Source organism: Salmo trutta, chromosome 15, assembly GCF_901001165.1.
Source record: "Salmo trutta chromosome 15, fSalTru1.1, whole genome shotgun sequence".
Taxonomy (NCBI): Eukaryota; Metazoa; Chordata; class Actinopteri; order Salmoniformes; family Salmonidae; genus Salmo; species Salmo trutta.
In genome coordinates this window covers 9,913,571-9,934,584 of record NC_042971.1, presented here as the reverse complement: position 1 = coordinate 9,934,584, position 21,014 = coordinate 9,913,571, and the positions used below count along the sequence as shown (strand labels likewise).

The 21,014-nt window shown below is 46.2% G+C and overlaps 1 protein-coding gene across 2 annotated transcripts in view; it reads left to right on the top strand.

Moving 5' to 3' along the window:
* LOC115148446 (sarcoplasmic/endoplasmic reticulum calcium ATPase 1) overlaps positions 1-21,014 on the top strand; it is an 80,209-nt gene that overhangs the window by 38,409 nt on the left and 20,786 nt on the right. For both annotated transcript variants that reach the window (XM_029690339.1, XM_029690338.1), the window contains exons 10-12: positions 3,618-3,784; positions 13,839-13,927; positions 19,998-20,100. In XM_029690339.1, the coding sequence (XP_029546199.1) occupies positions 3,618-3,784; positions 13,839-13,927; positions 19,998-20,100 (359 nt within the window). The remainder of the gene's footprint in view (positions 1-3,617; positions 3,785-13,838; positions 13,928-19,997; positions 20,101-21,014) is intronic.

Here is a 21,014-nt window from a genome sequence, read left to right as displayed (position 1 = left end):
ACAACTCCAGGCTGTGTAAGAGCTATTTGTCCAAGGAGAGTGGTGGAGTGCTGCATCAGATGACCTGGCCTCCACAATCACCCGACCTCAACCCAATTGAGATGGTTTGGGATGAGTTGGACTGCAGAGTGAAGGAAAAGCAGCAAACAAGTGCTCAGCATATGTGGGGACTCCTTCAAGACTGTTGGAAAATAATTCCAGGTGAAGCTGGTTGAGAGAATGGCAAGAGTGTGCAAAGCTGTCATCAAGTCAATGGGTGGCTACTTTGAAGAATCTCAAATATAAAATATCTATTTATTTAACACTTTTTGTTGTTGTTGGTTACTACGTGATTCCATATGTTGTTTCATAGTTTTGATGTCTTCGCTATTATGCTACAATATAGTAAAAATAAAGAAAAACCCTTGAATGAGTAGGTGTGTCCAAACTTTTGACTGGTACTGTAAGACCCTTTGCTATGAGACTTGAAATTGAGCTCAGGTGCATCCTGTTTCCGTTGATCATCCTTGATGTTTCCACAACTTTATTGGAGTCCACCTGTGGTACATTCAATTGATTGGACATGATTTAGAAAGGCACACACCCGATTCATGGGGGTCCTGTCTATATAAGGTCCCACCGTTGACCGTGCATGTCGGAGCAAAAACCAAGCCATGAGGTCGAAGGAATTCTCTGTAGAGCTCAGAGACATGATTGTGTCGAGGCACATCTGGGGAATGGTACCAAAACATATCTGCAGCATTGAAGGTCCCCAAGAACACAGTGACCTCCATCATTCTTAAATGGAAGAAGTTTGGAACCACCAAGACTCTTTCTAGAGCTGGCCACCTGGCCAAACTGAGCAATCAGTGAAGAAGGGCCTTGGTCAGGGAGGTGACCAAGAACCCGATGGTCATTCTGACAGAGCTCGAGAATTCCTATGGACAACCACCTCTGCAGCACTCCACCAATCAGGCCTTTATGGTAGAGTGGCCAGATGGAAGCCACTCCTCAGTAAAAGGCACATGACAGCCCGCTTGGAGTTTGCCAAAAGACACCTAAAGATTCTCAGACCATGAGAAACATATTTTTTTCTGGTCTGATGAAACAAAAATTTGGCCTGAATGCCAAGCGTCACGTCTGGAGGAAACCTGGCACCATCCCTACGGTGAAGCATGCTGGTGGCAGCATCATCCTGTGGGGAAGTTTTTCAGCTGAGACTAGTCGGGATCGAGGCAAAGATGACCGGCGCAAAGTACAGAGATCCTTGATGAAAACCTGCTCTCCACATCCAACCCGACAGAGCTTGATAGGATCTGCAGACAAGAATGGGAGGAACTCCCCAAATACAAGCTAGTAGCGTCATATCCAAGAAGTCCAGAGGCTGTAATCGCTGCCAAAGGTGCTTCAACAAAGTACGGAGTAAAGGGTCTGAATACTTATGTAAGTGTATTAAATTATTTTAATACATATTCTAAAGTTTCAAAAAATCTGTTTTTGCTTTGTCATTATGTGATTGTGTGTGTGTGTGTGTGTGTGTGTGTGTGTGTTGATGAGGGGGGAAAAAAACAATCAATTTTAGAATAATGCTGTAACCTAACAATGTGGTAAAAGTAAAGGCCTGAATTCTTTCCAAAAGCACTGTATATGCAAAAGTATGTGGACACCCCTTCAAATGAGTGGATTCGGCTATTTCAGCCACACCCGTTGCTGACAGGTGTATAAAATTGAGGACACAACCATGCAATCTCCAGTGACAAACATTGTCTGTAGAATGAAAGTCACTGAGCTCTTCAGTAAGGCCAATGTGACACCGTCATAGGATGCCACCTTTCCAACAAGACAGTTTGTCAAATGTCTGCCCTGCTAGAGCTGCCCCGGTCAACTGTAAGTGCTTTTATTGTGAAGTGGAAACATCTAGGAGCAACTACGGCTCTGCCACAAAGTGGTAGGCCACACAAGCTCACAGAACGGGACCGCTGAAGCGTGTAAAAATCATCTATCCTCGGTTGGAAAACTCACTACCAAGTTCCAAACTCCCTCTGGAAGCAATGTCAGCACAATAACTGTTCATCGGGAGCTTCATGAAATGGGTTACTATGGCCGAGCAACCGCACACAATCCTAAAATCAATAGTGGTCTGGGGCTGTTTTTCATGGTCCGGGCTAGGCCCCTTAGTTCCAGTGAAGGGAAATGTTAACGCTACAGCGAAAATGACATTCTAGATGATTCTGTGCTTCCAACTTTGTGGCAACAGTTTGGGCAAAGCCCTTTCCTGTTTCAGCATTACAATGCCCCCGTGCACAAAGCGAGGTCCATACAGAAATGGTTTGTCAAGATTGGTGTGGAAGAACTTGACTGGCCTGCACAGAGCCCTGACCTCAACCCCATCGAACACCTTTAGGATGAATTGGAACGCGGACTGCGAGCCAGGCCTCACTAATGCTGTTGTGGCTGAATGGAACAAGTCCCCGCAGCAATGTTTCCACATCTAGTGGAACGCCTTCCCAGTAGAGTGGAGGTTGTTATATCAGCAAAGGGGGGACCAACTCCATGTTTATGCCCATGATTTTGGAATAAGATGTTCGAGCGGGTGTTGCCATACTTTTGGTAATGTAGTGTAGATCGACTGAGGCAAAAAGGACAATGTTCAAGTTTAATTCAATAAAAGAAAAACTGCGAAATGGGTAGTTGAAAAAAAAGAGGGCCAGAAAAGTCATTTTTGGGAAAGATTTGAAGTGCTAAAAGAGGCTCATTGCAGTGTCTCTATGTTATGTGGGATTGTGAGGTGCTATACAAATTCGACAGTGACAAGACGGGAACTTCAAATAGGCCTATGGCACGTCAAGGGAACTGTAGCCCGGTGTTCAGATGGGTTAAATGGAAACTGAAATCTGGACACTGGTCTATAACCTCTCACATAGCCTTAATAATAACTCCTGCAGTATTAAGCATTTCTTGCAGTAAAATGATGCACCAAATGTACATTTTGATTCGGGAACAGGAATGGAGGAACAATGCACAGTTAGGGACCGTCTGTAGAGGTACTATCTTTTCAACCACATAAAATATGCATCCAGGCTGAAATGAAATATTATCAGAAACATGTTGGGTTGTTTTCACAGCTTTCTATTTCCTTACTACCGGTCAAATTGATGTAATTTTTTACATTTTGCATTATAGAATTTTCTCCCAGGATGAGGATGTCAACTAGATAGAATGAATGCTTCAATCATTTATGTTATTATTCTGGTGAGCAAGGGTTTATTTAGTCTTCTAGGGCAACATATAATGACAGAGAAGCTTCCCGTATCTAATTATTAAGTTCAATAACTAATAGCCTACCATAATGTCAGAAATTATAAGCAGAAACATATCTAAATTAGGCACCAAAAAATCCTGAACCTCGTGTCAAAAAATCGTTATGCCATCTCTGACTAGCCTACAGTGCATTTTCTATATTTGCAGGTTAGAGTCTGATGCGGGTCTCAGATTTTCACTGTCATGTTGCGGATGGGTTATTAGCAATTGCGGGCGACTGCTGGTGAACAAACAGCTGACCCGTGCACCACTACTGTCAATGTTATTGTACTGTATCGGTCCATTCCACTCTATCCAATCCTGCCTCTCTCTCTCAGGTCTGCCCGCTGTTATCACCACCTGCCTGGCGCTGGGGACCCGACGCATGGCCAAAAAGAATGCCATCGTCCGCAGCCTGCCCTCTGTGGAGACCCTGGGCTGCACCTCTGTCATCTGCTCGGACAAGACTGGCACCCTCACCACTAACCAGATGTCTGTCTGCAGGGTGAGTCTGGGGAAAACTTTCAAGTGATATTTAGAGTGAATGGTTTGATGTGCGACTGTAATAGTAGTGCGATTGACAGCTGTTCACATGCGCTGTGATAAAGCTTCTTGTAAAGAAAAACACGTTTTTAAGGGCACAAAGGCAGGAGATGACACATAGGATACCCATACTTTTCCCCCCATTGATCTTGGGATACTACCCGACAACCTTTTGGTTGCAGGCCCACTTATCTAACCACTAGGCTACCTGCAGTTGTAGAGGATGTTTTGTCGTTGTACCAGCCCAGTATATTTAGTTTCATCGAGTTCAGAGAAAAACCAAAGCATTGTAATCTACCTCTATCTTTATAAATGATTGACACTTCCTTCATACTGAGAAGCCTTCAGTCAGATTATATTCTGTGTTAAGATTAGCCAAACTCATGAACAACCTAATCGCAAAAGCACATCCGTGTTCTTTCCAGTGAAATACTGTTAGTGTTGGGTTTGGACACGCAGGCGCGCATGTGCGCACACACAGGTTTTGGATGAGGGACAGGTGGGGTTAGTAGTGATGGAAAATCCCTACGGTGTTGTAATGTTTACCGTCAGCCAGCCATTTGAGAGCTGGTGTAGCTAGCCTAGACAGGGCAGGCATGCAGGCTGGCAGGACCAAACGGCACCCTGTACTGTAGGCCACAGTACTACATGGCCCTCTCACTGACCCTGAGAGAGGCTGGCACAGACAGCCAGCAGGCAGGAGGCTCCAAGCACAGATATGTTTTCAAATGTCAAACCTGCAGCTGCTAAATAACCATTAGAGACCTTCATGTACAGAAAAATAGGCTACACACACGGTGCAAGCACAGGGTTCAGAGACACGCACCCATATTGTCACTCTTGTGGAATCCCGCAGCCCATCCCGTTCCTCTCCACACCTTTGTCGGGTGGGTGGGTGTGTGCCTGCTCTGCTCTACCACAGAGGAAATGCCAGGGCCACTGTTTGTCTTGGCTTCCATTTAGCCTCTGGAGCAGGATCTGGCTCACACCCCACCCAGCGTACACACACACACCGCCTAACCACAGTTAACTCCTCTTAGCCTCACACCTGACCTCTCACCTATGAGAAAGATCAAACTGCATTTCACATTTGTTGTACCTCTAAATTGTACATGCTGGCCAGTGGTCATATTATTCGCCAATTGGAATATGAAAGTTGCCTTTAAGTCAATATTTTAATCAAATTTGATGACTGAGATGAAGCCTGTTCCCTTTAAGGTAGCCTAGGCAGCTGCTAGTGGGTGCTAGAGCTCCACGATCTTCTAGGCTTAATATGCTCAGCTGGTAATACACTCGTTTCCCCCAGTGATTGGTTCATACATAAAACATGATTAACGGGGGCTGAGCTAGTGCGTGTTTGTGAGACAAGGGCGGGATCCTGAAGGGGCCCGGGGATGTGTCTTTTTACACAAAACTGAGTCCGAATGTTTTGAACTACAAAAAAATGTAAAAGCTATCCATAAAAAGCTGAGACTAACGAGCATGCACATGTTTTGCTAGCTACAAGAGTCGTTAGAAGATCATAGGATATCCCAGGACATAGTGTCTAATACTGTAATAAGCTCAAACAGTTGCTGACACACACTCCACACAGTTGTCACTGACTAGTTGGATATTCATTTCCCACTGAGCAAACAACTTATAGCATTCATATAAAATCATTTTTATCAGGTTTTTGCTTTGGTGGACCATTTAAAAATAAAATTATTGCCATTTGTCAATAATTCATGAATGCAACTATTTGTCATTGTTTTGTGTTCTATTTGTAGCCGTGGTTGTCCTGAAAAGGAAATTGTAAAATACTTTAATTGTGAGGCTAAATATAAGGGCTGGACATGCAGATAAAGGAAAGTCAGATACATGGAAAGCAGATTTTTGCTAGGGTCTTGGGACTGATAGGGTTAACTAGCCACTGCAGAAAACACAGGATGCAAGATGCATACTGTCATAATAAAACACAATTTCCCACCACCATGCTAGATGCTACTTCCTGATGATGTGCCCCGCGTTCAGCCAGGGGTAAACAACACTGTTGCAACCTGATTGGCTAAACGCAGTGTGCAACATCCTGAAATGGTGGTATTTTAAGACTGTATGCATAGCATATATTCCGTTTCTTTTTTGGAGGCACGCCATTAAAGCTAGTTAAGGAGGAACCGATGCCTTTGCAGCCTGAATGGATGATGATTTATGTTGGAAGAGGTCACCGGAGGACACAAGTGTATTCCCAGCTGAGCACATTAAGACTAAACGATAGTGGAGATCTAGCATCCACTAGCGGCTGCCTAGGCTACCTTAAAGGGTGTTTGCCAAACTGTTTGTTCAGTTACAGTACTGTACAGCAAGTGTGCCAGGCAGTGCTTTTACATACAGGCCATCCAGAACATGGTCTATAAAAAAGTCTGGTGCTTGTTTTAACTGCAGTCTAGTTTTATCTGGACTTGACGTGTTGCTTCCTGGGCTCTCTCGCTCTCTCTACCCTCGCTCTCTCTGTGTGTGTGTTGTCTGTCTGTCATGGAGTCCATGTATTTGTATTTGCTTATTGATGTGAAAACTAAGAGCTCAACCCAGGTCACCAGTGGGCGTTGGTGTTTTATGTGTAGACCTGAGGGTGCAAAGGGCATTGTGTGTCTATGTATGTGTATATCAAATTTGATGACTGAGATGTAGCCTGTTCCCTTCACACATGCACTACCATTCAAAGGTTTGGGGTCACGTAGAAATGTCCTTGTTTTTGAAAGAAAAGCACTTTTTTTTTTTGTCCATTTTTAAAATAACTACAAATTGATCAGAAATAGTGTAGACGTTGTTAATGTTATAAATGACTATTGTAGCTGGAAACGGCTGATTTTTATGGAATATCTACATAGGCGTACAGAGGCTCATTATCAGCAACATCACTTTTGTGTTCCAATGGCACGTTGTGTTAGCTAATCCAAGTTTATCATTTTAAAAGGCTATTTGATCATTGGAAAACCCTTTTGCAATTATGTTAGAACAGCTGAAAACTGTTCTGATTAAAGAAGCAATAAAACTGGCCTTCTTTAGACTAGTTGAGTATCTGGACCATCAGCATTTGTGGGTTCGATTACAGACTCAAAATGGCCGTTTCAAGCTACAATAGTCATTTACAACATTAACAATGTCTACACTGCATTTCGGATCATTTTTATGTTATTTTAAAATGGAACAAAATGTGCTTTTCTTTCAAAAACAAGGACATTTCTAAGTGAGCCCAAACTTTTCTGTGTGTGATTGCATTTATATTTGTTTGTCCCTGCTGTTTTACTGTATTTGTATGATATTCTCAGGAGGTTTGAGCTATCTCTTCCGTGCTGCTCTGCTGCCTTTCCTGTGTGTGTGTGTGTGTGTGTGTGTGTGTGTGTTTCTGCATGCAGTGCATCTGCGTGTATAAGAAGCTCTAGAGAGTTGCACAACTGGTGTGTTTCCTGCTGAAAGGATGCTGCTCTCTGCCCCTCTTTCGCTCTTTCTCTCTGTATCTCTTGCTCTCTCTCCCTCCTCCCTTACCCTCTCTGGGATGACGTGGCTAGTAGAAACTGACCGCTTGCCCCAGTCAGTAATGTGTATACATTGTTCCAACCATCAGCAGCATCAGAGAGAGGGAGAGAGGGAGAGGGGGAGTTCCATACTGTCCTGTGGAAGTATAACAGAACTGGGTAATCTCCCTGAGCTGAGCTAACAGCTATCCCTGGTCACTCCTTGCCTACCTAGGAACCTGGCTGCTGGAAAGAGACCTGGGTTGACTCCCAAACCTATGGTCTCTGGTCAAAAGTAGTGCTCTATAAAGGGAGAAGGGTGCCATTTGGGACTCAACTGCTCTGCTCTCTCTGGTAAATATTTACCCTCAGGGCCCAGGGTATATTAGCTTAATGCAGCTGAGAGATTAAGGGAAACACAGACCTGCTCTCCCTCCTCAGTCTTCACTGTGGTGCAGTGTTGTTTTTCCATCATAGTTTTGAGTGATAGAATTTACCTGATAGGAAACGCCAGGGGAAGTGGTCCCTGACTTACTGCTGCCATTTTGAGCCCAGGTCTCTCTTGTATTATAGATTTTGTCTCTGAGACTAACCTGTATAAATCAAGGTTAACAAAAATAAATGAAAGGAACTCTCTCCTCAGTCCTAACATTGTGTCAGTGGTGTTTTTCCATTTTGTTTTGGAGTGATGATGGAACCTTTAAGGGCATTTCAGGGTTTCCAGGATGCCAGTCCAGGAGCAAGGATCAGATGTGGATTTGTAGAGCTTTAATTTGCAATATGTTTGACTTTAAAAAAAATAATAAAGTATCATACTCTACATTTTCCTTGGCTTGTGAGTTATGTGTGCCTGTGTCAGTGTGCGTGTGCTTGCTTGCCTGCCTGCGTGTGCTTGCCTGCCTGCCTGCGTGTGTGCTTGCTTGCCTGCCTGCCTGCGTGTGTGCTTGCCTGCCTGCCTGCGTCTGACTGCCTGCCTGTGTGTGTGTGTGTGTGCCTGCCTGCCTGCCTGCCTGCCTGCCTGCCTGCCTGCGTGTGCCTGCCTGCCTGCGTGTGCCTGCCTGCCTGCGTGTGCCTGCCTGCCTGCGTGTGCCTGCCTGAGTGCGTGTGCCTGCCTGCCTGAGTGTGTGTGCCTGCCTGCCTGAGTGTGTGTGCCTGCCTGCCTGAGTGTGTGTGCCTGCCTGCCTGAGTGTGTGTGCCTGCCTGCCTGAGTGTGTGTGCCTGCCTGCCTGAGTGTGTGTGCCTGCCTGCCTGAGTGTGTGTGCCTGCCTGCCTGAGTGTGTGTGCCTGCCTGCCTGAGTGTGTGTGTGTGCCTGAGTGTGTGTGTGTGCCTGAGTGTGTGTGCCTGAGTGTGTGTGTGTGCCTGCCTGCCTGAGTGTGCCTGCCTGCCTGAGTGTGTGTGTGTGTGTGCCTGCCTGCCTGAGTGTGTGTGTGTGTGTGCCTGCCTGCCTGAGTGTGTGTGTGTATGTGCCTGCCTGCCTGCCTGAGTGTGTGTGTGTGTGCGTGCCTGCCTGCCTGCCTGAGTGTGTGTGTGCGTGCCTGCCTGCCTGCCTGAGTGTGTGTGTGTGTGCGTGCCTGCCTGCCTGCCTGAGTGTGTGTGCGTGCCTGCCTGCCTGCCTGAGTGTGTGTGTGTGCCTGCCTGCCTGCCTGAGTGTGTGTGCCTGCCTGCCTGCCTGCCTGCCTGAGTGTGTGTGCCTGCCTGCCTGCCTGCCTGAGTGTGTGTGCCTGCCTGAGTGGTGCGGTGCACCTGCCTGCCTGAGTGGTGCGCCTGCCTGCCTGAGTGGTGCGCCTGCCTGCCTGAGTGGTGCGTGTGTGTGCTTGCCTCCCTGCCTGAGTGTGTGTGTGCCTGCCTGCCTGAGTGTGTGTGTGCCTGCCTGCCTGAGTGTGTGTGTGTGCCTGCCTCCCTGCCTGAGTGTGTGTGCCTGCCTGAGTGTGTGTGTGTGTGTGCCTGCCTCCCTGCCTGAGTGTGTGTGTGTGTGTGTGCCTGCCTGAGTGTGTGTGTGTGTGTGTGCCTGCCTCCCTGCCTGAGTGTGTGTGTGTGTGTGCCTGCCTCCCTGCCTGAGTGTGTGTGTGTGTGTGCCTGCCTCCCTGCCTGAGTGTGTGTGTGCCTGCCTCCCTGCCTGCCTGCGTGTGTGTGCCTGCCTCCCTGCGTGTGTGTGCCTGCCTGCCTCCCTGCCTGAGTGTGTGTGTGCCTGCCTCCCTGCGTGTGTGTGCTTGCTTGCCTGCCTGAGTGTGTGTGTGCCTGCCTGCCTCCCTGCCTGAGTGTGTGTGTGCCTGCCTCCCTGCCTGAGTGTGTGTGTGCCTGCCTCCCTGCCTGAGTGTGTGTGTGCCTGCCTCCCTGCCTGAGTGTGTGTGTGCCTGCCTCCCTGCCTGAGTGTGTGTGTGTGTGCCTGCCTCCCTGCCTGAGTGTGTGTGTGTGTGTGTGTGTGCCTGCCTCCCTGCCTGAGTGTGTGTGTGTGCCTGCCTCCCTGCCTGAGTGTGTGTGTGTGTGTGTGCCTGCCTCCCTGCCTGAGTGTGTGTGTGTGTGTGCCTGCCTCCTTGCCTGAGTGTGTGTGTGCCTGCCTCCCTGCCTGAGTGTGTGTGTGTGTGTGTGCCTGCCTCCTTGCCTGAGTGTGTGTGTGCCTGCCTCCCTGCCTGAGTGTGTGTGTGTGTGCCTGCCTCCCTGCCTGAGTGTGTGTGTGTGTGTGTGCCTGCCTCCCTGCCTGAGTGTGTGTGTGTGTGTGTGCCTGCCTCCCTGCCTGAGTGTGTGTGTGTGTGTGTGCCTGCCTCCCTGCCTGAGTGTGTGTGTGCCTGCCTGCCTGCCTGAGTGTGTGTGTGCCTGCCTGCCGGCCTGCCTGAGTGTGTGCGTGCCGGCCTGCCTGAGTGTGTGCGTGCCTGCCTGCCTGCCTGCCTGCCTGAGTGTGTGCGTGCCTGCCTGCCTGAGTGTGTGCGTGCCTGCCTGCCTGAGTGTGTGCGTGCCTGAGTGTGTGCGTGCCTGCCTGCCTGCCTGAGTGTGTGCGTGCCTGCCTGCCTGAGTGTGTGCGTGCCTGCCTGCCTGAGTGTGTGCGTGCCTGCCTGCCTGAGTGTGTGCGTGCCTGCCTGCCTGAGTGTGTGCGTGCCTGCCTGCCTGAGTGTGTGCGTGCGTGCCTGCCTGAGTGTGTGTGTGCGTGCCTGCCTGCCTGCCTGAGTGTGTGTGTGTGTGCCTGCCTGCCTGCCTGTGTGTGTGTGCCTGCCTGCCTGTGTGTGTGCCTGCCTGCCTGTGTGTGTGCCTGCCTGCCTGTGTGCCTGAGTGTGTGTGTGTGTGCCTGCCTGCCTGAGTGTGTGCCTGCCTGCCTGCGTGTGTCTGCCTGCCTGCCTGCGTGTGTGTGTGCCTGCCTGAGTGTGCCTGCCTGAGTGTGCCTGCCTGAGTGTGCCTGCCTGCCTGCCTGAGTGTGTGTGCCCGTCTGCCAGCTTCAGTGCGTGTCTTCGTGCTTGCGTGCGTGCGTCTGCCCGCTTGCCTGCGTGCGTGCGTGTCTCCATGCCTGCCTGTGCGTGCGTCTGCCTGCCTGTCTGCATACGTGCATCTGCCTGCGTGCATCTGCCTGCGTGCATCTGCCTGCGTGCGTGCATCTGCCTGCGTGCGTGTTTCTGCCTGCGTGCGTGTTTCTGCCTGCCTGCGTGCTTCTGCCTGCCTGCGTGCTTCTGCCTGCCTGCGTGTTTCTGCCTGCCTGCGTGTTTCTGCCTGCCTGCGTGTTTCTGCCTGCCTGCGTGTTTCTGCCTGCCTGCGTGTTTCTGCCTGCCTGCGTGTTTCTGCCTGCCTGCGTGTGCCTGCCTGCCTGCGTGTGCCTGCCTGTCCATGTGTCTGTGCTTGCCTGCCTGTCCGTGCGTGTCTGCCTGTCCGTGTGTGTGCAAGCGTGTGTCCGTGACCTTAAGCTGGGTCTAGCTGTGCCATATGGTTCTGATAAGAACGTCTGTGTCCCGTAGCCCTGTCATATCCTGCTTTCCCAGCCAAGGGGATATCCCAGGGCACGGTCACACACAGAGGAGTGAATACCCTCTATGACATCATACCATTTCATTTCCAGTACACAGAGCAGGGACACTCTCACTTTGGTACTGCTGCCAACACAGTACAATACAGGGCAAGTCAAATTGTATTGAGGAGAGTTTCAACTTCTACAGACAGGCACCATTGGTTCATATGAATCGTGTAGTGCCTTGTTTCCATGGAAACCACATCACTGATAGTGAGAGAAATATGCAGTGACCAACATGACCAAAACACTGAAATGGCAGTTATTACAAATAAGCTAATAGCAGTCCTGATAGGCCATGTGGTAAAACATTATCTCAGTAACCTGTACCCCAGCACATTGACTATTTTCTTAACTCTTCTTGAACTGCACTGTTGGTTAAGGGCTTGTAAGTAAACATTCCATGGTAAGGTCTACACTTGTGGTATTCGGCGCATATGACACAGTTTGATTTGACATGTATTTTATGTTATTAGCTTACTTGTCAGGGACTATGCACAATAAGTGGCAGCAGGTAGCCTAGCGGTTAAGAGCGTTGGGCCAGTAACCGAAAGGTTGCTGGATCGAATGAGCAAGGCAGTTACACCCCAACAACAACTGCTCCCTGGGCACCAATGACGTGGACGTCGATTAAGACAGCCCTCTGCACCTCTAAGATTCAGAGGGGTTGGGTTAAATGTGGAAGACGCATTTTGGGTGGGTATTCATTTAGTTGTGCAACTGGCTAGGTATCCCCCTTTCCAATAATTATTGCAATCGTCTCCTGGGCTCCAAGGTCACATATCCAGGATCAGTGGGAAAAAGATTTAAGTCCCAGAATCCAGCTCCTATCATCTCCTAAAGAACAGTGTAGGATCTGGGCCACAGACACACTGGGGCAGCAATCACAGCGGCTATTTATCAGTCTAGTCATTTTTCTCATTCACATTATTCAGTTTGTTACTCCGTTACTGTTGGATGAGGACTGAGGAGGCCCAAGGTAGGTAGATTTCCACAGAAGCTTTCACTACTGACAGAGGAGGTTTGTTGTTCTTGATGCTCGATCTATCCTAAAGAACCTGTATGTCACCTGGGCATCCAGCACCGCATAGAGCTAGCCATCATAGTCAGGTTAGACCCTAGACTGACTAGATGGATACATCGTTTGCAGTGTCTTTTAAATTGATAGATAACCAATGTTATTAGCTAGTCACTGTTCATTTTGAAATGGTCTGAGTATGACTTCCCGTTGTCTAAATGAGCACTTCCAGACATGACTGATCTGTAATGTTAAAGACCTTCTCAGCTGGAGTAGATTTCACGTGTTTTGTAAACTAATCTCGGTATAAACGGAACACACACACCCTCTAGAAGCAATAGCAGCAGATGTACTGAAGGGAAAATACTTTCTTTTTTTTGTTGGACAACTGCTTCATTAATTTTTAATCGTCCAGATTTAATTGACTTTAAAGTCGAGTAAAGCCCGGACAGGAGGGAGTATTTTCCTTAGTGTGTGTGCGACCTGACCGCCTTAGCCAATCTCCTCCCTTCTCTCCATGGTTACTATGGTTGTGTCAGGTCCAGATGGCAAGTCTGTGATTACAGAGATATTGATGTGAGGAAAGTCAAAGGCTGTGTCTGTTTGTAACCTCCTCAGTGGTCCCAGCCAGTGTGACTGGAACAACAGACCCCTGTGACAAGCCAATCGATGCACTCCCATAAATGAACTACATCAGATCCATTCCACCTGTTATCACCGCTGCAGCCAGAACAAGAGCGAGAGGAGAGGGCCAGATCGCATGCATGTAACACACACACACACACACACACACACACACACACACACACACACACACACACACACACACACACACACAGGAGAGAAGGGGCAGATCCAAGGCTACAGTAGAACCCCCACCCTCACCACTGGGCTGCCAGCCTAAAAGACCTGCCAGCATAGCCAAACCCTAATTGTTCTGGGCTGGGCTCTCTACACAGGAAATCAATACATTAGCACAGACAAAGCAGAACTCTGGGCAACACAGTAGTCTGATCACAGGGAAGGACAGACAGACATCAAAACAAAGTTTGACCTGGGAAACAACTTGCTTTCTCATTCTCGCTCGCTGTTTTTTTCCCCCCCAAGTCTTAGCCTTCCACTAATGGTGTGGTTAGTGATCTATGCTATGTATGCCAGGATTACAGACTGGTAGCTTAGGGTATAGTTTGGTCCCAAGGTCAGTAAACACAGGAACCAATGCCTGCTGGAAAAATAGAGAAGGAAAGAAAGGACTGAAAAAAAACTGCTGTGTGACGTTATGTGTTGGGAAAGCCCTTAGTTGAGTGGTGCTACAATTGAATGGGAGTGTGGGAGCGTGCGTGAGTGTGTTTCCCTCTGCGTTAGCGGCCAGGGGCGGGCACGTCCTTCACCTCTCTTATGGCCCTGTACAGAACTCTGGGAAACCCTGGCACAGAGTTAATGTATACTCTTTGATGATATCCTAGCCTACATTAACCTGCTTTATCTATCCCAACTCTTTTCTCTCTCCAGATGTTTGTGGTGGACAAGGTGGAGGATTCCAGCTGTGCTGTCCATGAGTTCTCTATAACTGGCTCAACCTATGCCCCTGAAGGGCAAGTGTGAGTGTCCCCTCCTGCCTTTCTTTGTATTAGTGTACAGAGTGCAAATTACTGTAAGTGTGATTTCAGGTTACAACTCGTGGTGACTGTGGAATCAAAGTGGGAAACACGCACACGCACCCATGCGCGCGCACACACACACACACACACACACACACACACACACACTATGAGGTATATCTCCTACACTTCCCAGTAAATTGTGTGTTGAGTGTGGTCCAGAGTCTGAAAACACTGAGCCCCAGAGCAAAGTTAAGGCTGGCCATTGTTAACCCTCCCTGGCCTCCGACAGACAAACACCTATTTTTACAGGCGGTAGTGGAAAAGCCTTGGTCCCACCACGACCACTTCCATCTGGCCGACCTGCTGTTAAAAGCCCCCTAACCTCCTTTTTTCCATTTGATGTAAAGTGCTTCTTTGAAGTCTCTTTCCTTCCCCATACCAACTCCCATTCCCACCCCCAGGTCCCATAGGTTTACTCTGTTTTCCTCTGTCACGAATGGTTAACGGCTCTGGGGAAGTTTAGGGAGAATGCAAATGATGTTTTCCTGAAGCATGTGAACTTTTTCCACGATAGAACAGATAGCACAGGCAGGAAAGGACACAGAAATGTGACAACTACTAAAATAGTCTCACTGTGGAGAAATCCTAGAGGAATAGATGACAAATTGCTCTGACTAGACCGAGAGATGGGGAGAGAAAAACACGGCGAGAGATGAGGGGTGTAGCTGGGCCAAAGTCATAGTGTCCCAGTTCTAGACTTGATCTCAGTCCTTCCCTTCCTGTATAATGTCAGTATAACCTGATTGACGACCTCCTCTCTCGCTATCTGGAGTACCCACTCTAGTCTAATTCCCCAAATGACTACCTGCAAAGGCCTCTACCCAGAACCAGATCTTCAGTCTTCATCCCTTCTGCTTTTCATTAGAAAATTAAATACAGAAAGTAATGTTATTGAGAGCACATTCCCTTTCACAATAACAACTTCAGTATCAACCTCTGTCATGATTTTGAAATGCTGAGGTATTTATTGGTAACACTTTCCACTCACAGCCCCTGTCATCCTGTATACGGTTTGAAAATGACCGTTTTTGTCATTGATAAGCACCTAAATTGGAACACAGTGGTTGTACAGTAACATGCTGTACATGTCAGAGCTCAGGTTCTCCACTTCGCAGCTCACGTGACAAGATGCCCCCATCCCTCCCACTAATTGGCATTCTTTTGCACATTTGTTTTAGTCTCAGTGAGGGAAATGCTGTAAATCGAGAAAAGTTTGTGTTCTGAAAGATGAGACTATAATAAAGTTATAATAAATACAGTTTTGATGTCGTACAAGCAAACCACATACCCGGAAGTCTAAATATGTACCTCACATTTCCATATTTGAAAACTCATGTAATTTACAGTATCAACGTTTATGATCGCCATGTTTGATCCACAGTTACAAAGATGATATGCGTTATATCCTGGGTCGCCCTGAACAGAATGAGCTTATGTTAGTTCTATTGTGAAGGAAATTAGCTGTGGAATACGCACTTGAATGCACTCATGACTCCAGACAAACAATTGGAATTTTAGTGAATGAAGTGTCTTTGAAAGCCTAACACTGTAAGGTTGGATTTTCTAACTTAGTTAGCCATGTTGGCAATAGAATAAGCTTTCAAATGATGCCCACCTGGCAACGATTGCGATTTATAATGGAACGTTTTTGGATTGTGTAAACTACAGTAATTGTGTGATGCTGGGGACTCAGGGCTGTGTTCCAAACAAAAATCTAGTGTGCTTGCTTATGTTCCTCAATGGCAAAGCTAGGAGAGCTAATAAAAGCACCTTATAGTTGACGGCTCTTTCCTTGAGTCATAAAAAGTGTATTGACATTTCTTGGGAACTGTGCACAGTTTGGAGAGGTGTGTGGCCACTGAGATACCAGTTAGACTTCTCACTCAAACCCTTGTAATAGTTTATTTTTATTATTGTGCACCTAATCCAACATTTCAGTGAATAGTCTTATGTTACTGAATGTACAGTATCCAGAGTGTTTTCAGATTTCATCATTGACAAATGCTGTGAAAAGTACAGTAAATAGAAAATCAACAGTGTAATGTTTGGTTTCAGTCTTGTTAGGGGAACTGGTTTCCTCACCTTTGGTCTGATAATTTCCCCATAATCTCCAAAGTGTTCTCTTTCAATTGCTACCATGGTTATGCATATGCTTTTTATAGTTCTTCTGGTTCAAACATTTAAATTTGGCCCGATCCATATAGGCCAATTTCCACGAGTGTAAAGGGTTAACTACTATGATCTCATGATGTCTTACCATGCCAAATGTTCCCCTTCAGACTGTTTACTCGTTACAATCTCTCTACTGAAGTTGATTAAAACCTCATGATTATATCCAATATAATGCAACATGATGATACTGTGTTTTAGAAAGGTGTATGAAGTCCTTATCACTGTTCTGGTTGGTTTGTGGGTGCGAAACTTGTTCTCTACTGAGATGTTATGAAATCTCAGGCTGGCATGCCATGCGGTGCAGTGCCATACAGTGTGGGTTGTTGTGTGGGCTGTTGCTCTACAAGCAACTGTTGCTGCCTCTACTGGGCTGTGTGCCATGTGGTCATGCAACCAACCAGCCACCGCTGCTGCTCCCAACGCACACACAAACACATTCACACATACACACGAGTTGTTCCATGTAATTTCAGATTGATCTGAAACAAGTAAGATTGGCATTCCTAAAACATTATTTTGTTGAAATTTTATTTATAGGATAATATTCAATAAATATAGTACCCAACATCCAATTTGGACCAAACTTCTTCCTACCAATGAGTAAGACATTAAAAATTGTCAAAAGCCACCCACGTACCCTCCACACCCAATGCCAATCCCACCCCAACAACCAGTATACAGTATCAGTTTTCAAGTAGTATAAGCTGTGGCTTGGAGTATTGCTTCTTCATACTATGTATTGTATTCTCTGTGAATCTGGTGATGTCCCCCCCCCCACACACTTTTCAGAGAATATTATAATTTAAAGTTGCTAGTAATATTTACCTAAAAGGAGTGTAAATGTATGAGGTTTTGCCCACTAGATGCCACTGTTCCTGCTATACCTCCACACTCTTATCCATTTTTTCTGGTCTATTTTGTTTATTGAATAGATCACAGCATTTCCTTTGAAACTTTGTGTAGAAAACCAATAGATTTGGCTCATGAGGAAAATTAAGTGTGTTGTAGTATTTCGCACTATTTATTATGATCTCAATTAGCCGCTGCACTCTTCCTGAGGTCCAAACCGAAAACATAAATAAAATCATAATATACAAAACACTACAGTACTACATAATTTCCTGCTCCTTCCTCACTCTTCATAAACAAGAGATAGCTCCTGCCCGTGCAAGGCCACCCACCTACGAAATACAAGAAATTATACAGTGCAAATTAAAATACAAAATATATAAAAATGTCTCTCCACAGTCCCCGTTGTGTCGTTTTTTGTTTTTTTTTCTCGCTTGTTTTTGTTTCAAGTTTTATTGCTAGCTTGAGTTACCTGGGCTGGCAGAGTTACATTTAGTCATGGCTCTATTTAATACTGTGTGCTTCCCAGCCTCTGTTCTTGACCTTGGAACTGTGAAGAGACCTCCAGTTGCATGTCTTGTGCTGTGCCGATGAGTGTCTGAATTGTGTGCCAACTGCTTGAACAGACAAGTTGGTACCTTCAACACTTTGCACACTTCGTCCATGATAAAGCGTTAGCGCCAGCCTTTTGCTTGTTACCCATTCTAAAACTGACTAGGAGCTCTATGTTACGGGTGTCATTTATATTACTGTCGTTACCGACATACACTGAGTACACAAAACATTTAAGGACACCTGCTCTTTCCATGACATAGACTGAACAGGTGAATGCAATGATCGCTTATTGACGTCACCTGTTAATAGGGTGACCACCTGTCTCTGATTGTGGACATTCTCTCATTTTGGCCATTTGTCCCGCAACCAAACAATCATGTACCGTATTTGATCAACAAATTCAAACACCACACAGAAAGAGTCCGATATTCCAACCCATCTCTTGGGGTCACATTGCACTTATGGGAAGATGTATATCATAATGATGTGGCACTGGTGATATTCTGCCCAATGCAAGACGAGAGGTAGGCCAAATTCATAAGCCTTATTGTCAACCAATCACATTTCTCAAATCCTTTCCGGTTAAATTACAGCTAAACTTGGAGAGGACAGTTAGTCCTAAATACTTACAAAAAGCATGCTTCTGATGCGCTACAGAAGTAGGCCTAAATAAATAGCCGTATTAGACTGAAAGAACTAAGGTAATTTCGTCAAACTTTGAGGCTCTCCATGGTTATTAGTTACTCATTCAGCATATTTGCTGCTTCTTCTCTCGATCCTGTTTTAAGTTTCCCTTCGTAACTGTTTTAGACCAACCAAAAATGTTTCCTTGGTCAAATATTCCCAGATTTTCATAAAACATACACACGTGATCTCGTTTCTGCATCACCAAATTTTGCTTTAGGCAAAAGAGTAGGCTAGGTGTGCTTCAACTAGCTCGTTTGGTGCAGTGGGAGCAGGGGCGTAGTGCTGCTAGCGCGCACCGATGTGTTGCTCAGCCACTTCTCACAATGGTGCTTGTTTAGTGAAGTTAGATCAAAGCAACTGAATCAATTTCTTAAAGACCGCATAATGATTAATTAGTATTCTACATAACAGTAACAAATATAGTAATGTCACTGTTACATCGAAACACCACCTCATTTCTCATTTAGATTTTAGGATGGTTAACTGAAGTCACACTTTTTCCCTCATGTGGCCAAAACTCAACCTTGCGTGCCACTAGGCAGAATGTGCTTGGATTGAAACAAAATACAGGAAGGCTAGGCTATAGTTTTAACACCACCTGTTCTAATTTGTTCATGGAACAGTAATTCAAGCTCTAAATGCATATTCCTATGAAACTGATTGAGATCAAATGGCTGGCATGCAGATGCAGTTAGTTTGGACGTTTCACCAGTAAAACGTGTTAAAGAATTCACGATTGACAGTGATGGTGGCCTATTTTGAAATGAGGTATCCCTAACTTGGTATTTGAGGGTATTAAAAATTGAAAATATTATTGAGACAATATGTGTGGGCATAGGCAGATGTTGCAATTGGAGGATACATTTTTTGCATGTTCTTTAATGAGATTCAATAGCCCCCCCCCCCCCCCCCCCCCCCACAGAAACAACAAAAGTAATGTAGGCTACGCTGCCACGTTAATGTCCCGCAAAATCATCATGTCCCACATTTGGGTGATTTTAAATGTGGCCACCCTATCCACTTCAATCAGTGTAGATGAAGGGGAGATAGGATTAAATAAGGATTTGTAAGCCTTGAGACATGGATTGTGAATGTGTGACATTCAGAGGATGAATGGGCAAGACAAAAAATGTATGTGCCTTTTGAACGGGGTATGGTAGTAGGTGCCAGGCACACCGGTTTGAGTGTGTCAAGAACTGCAATTCTCCTGGGTTTTTCACGCTCAACAGTTTCCCATGTGTATCAAGAGTGCTCCATCACCCAAGGGACATCCAGCCAACTTGGCACACCTGTGGGAAGCATTGGAGTCAACATGGGCCAGCATTCCAGTGGAATGCTTTCGACACTTTGTACAGTCTATGCTCTGACAAATTGAGCCTGTTCTGAGGGCAAAAGGAGGGGTGCAACTCAATATTGGGAAGGTGTTCCTAATGTTTTGTTCACAGTGTATTTATGAAATCTTAAGACACTGGCAGTTACACAACTGGATGGCTTAGATACAGCTTGTGTGTACAGAAATCACATTGTACATTTACTCCATTATTAGTTATGAGCGTGAATTAAGGTGTGCTAGTATTTAACAAATGTGTTTTGGGGGGGGCTATTTTAGGGTTACAATTAGGGTTTAGAGTTAGGGGTAAAGGTTAGTTTAATGGTTAGAAGTTAAGGAAAATATAATTTTGAATGGGAATCAATTGTCTGCTCCCACAAGGATAGAAAAATAAATGTGTGCGTTCTCTCCCAGGTTGAAAGGGGACAAGGTTGTCCAGTGCGGAGACTATGATGGACTACTGGAGCTGGCCACTGTGTGTTCCATGTGCAACGACTCCTCACTGGACTACAATGAGGTCAGTGCTGACACACACACACACACACACACACACACACACACACACACACACACACACTATGTTTTTGTGAGTCATTAAGGCACTCTTCTGCAGCTCGACCCTCTCTGTTCCTGGGCTTTCACCCTGTTTTCATCAGTGGTAAAAAGCCTTCGCTCTGAGCAGCTGTGGCACACACACTGAGCCGTAGACATGGCTGCACATCTGTTGCTGCCTTCTCCTAGGTTTGACTGATGTCATCATTAATGTTGAGTTGGACTAACCTCCGTGATACACAAATGAGTGTGTGGTTGCAATGCAAAGAGGTTTTGTGCCAGTAAGACAAGCTTGCAAATTTCTTCATAAACTTAGCTATGTATACAAATTAGGTATTACATTATGCCGAATGCATGAATGATAACGACACACACACACACACATCCAAGCCTCCTACAGTAGCTGATCTAATTTTACTCTGTGTGATTCTGTTTCTCTAGTTCTCTGATTGCTTTTCTCACCTCTGTCATCACCACGGTGTCATGGTAACCATGCTGTGTGTAAATGAAGCCAAGGACACAGCAGTTTAATTACAAGCTATTCAAACACCGAGAACAAACTGTGATTGTTTCCCAAAAAGACTCGTTGTAGAACTGAATTAGCATGCCATTTTGTAAAAGTGTGGCTTTCCCAACTTGAGATAATGGATGGAGGAAGGAAGGAAGGAAGGGAGGGAGGAGGGAAGGAACGATAAAGGTAGAGCAGCTGTGTGGACAGAGTGGTGTGAGATTAGTGGACCCTGATGGCGGTGGAGGGCAGTGGGGGTTTATTGACCATGTTGTGTTCAGTGGGGCAGACGAGCACAGTGTGGGCAGGGCTGTGTCCTATTAAAACACAGCGGGCTCCACCTACTCAAGTCATAATAATATACAGTATAA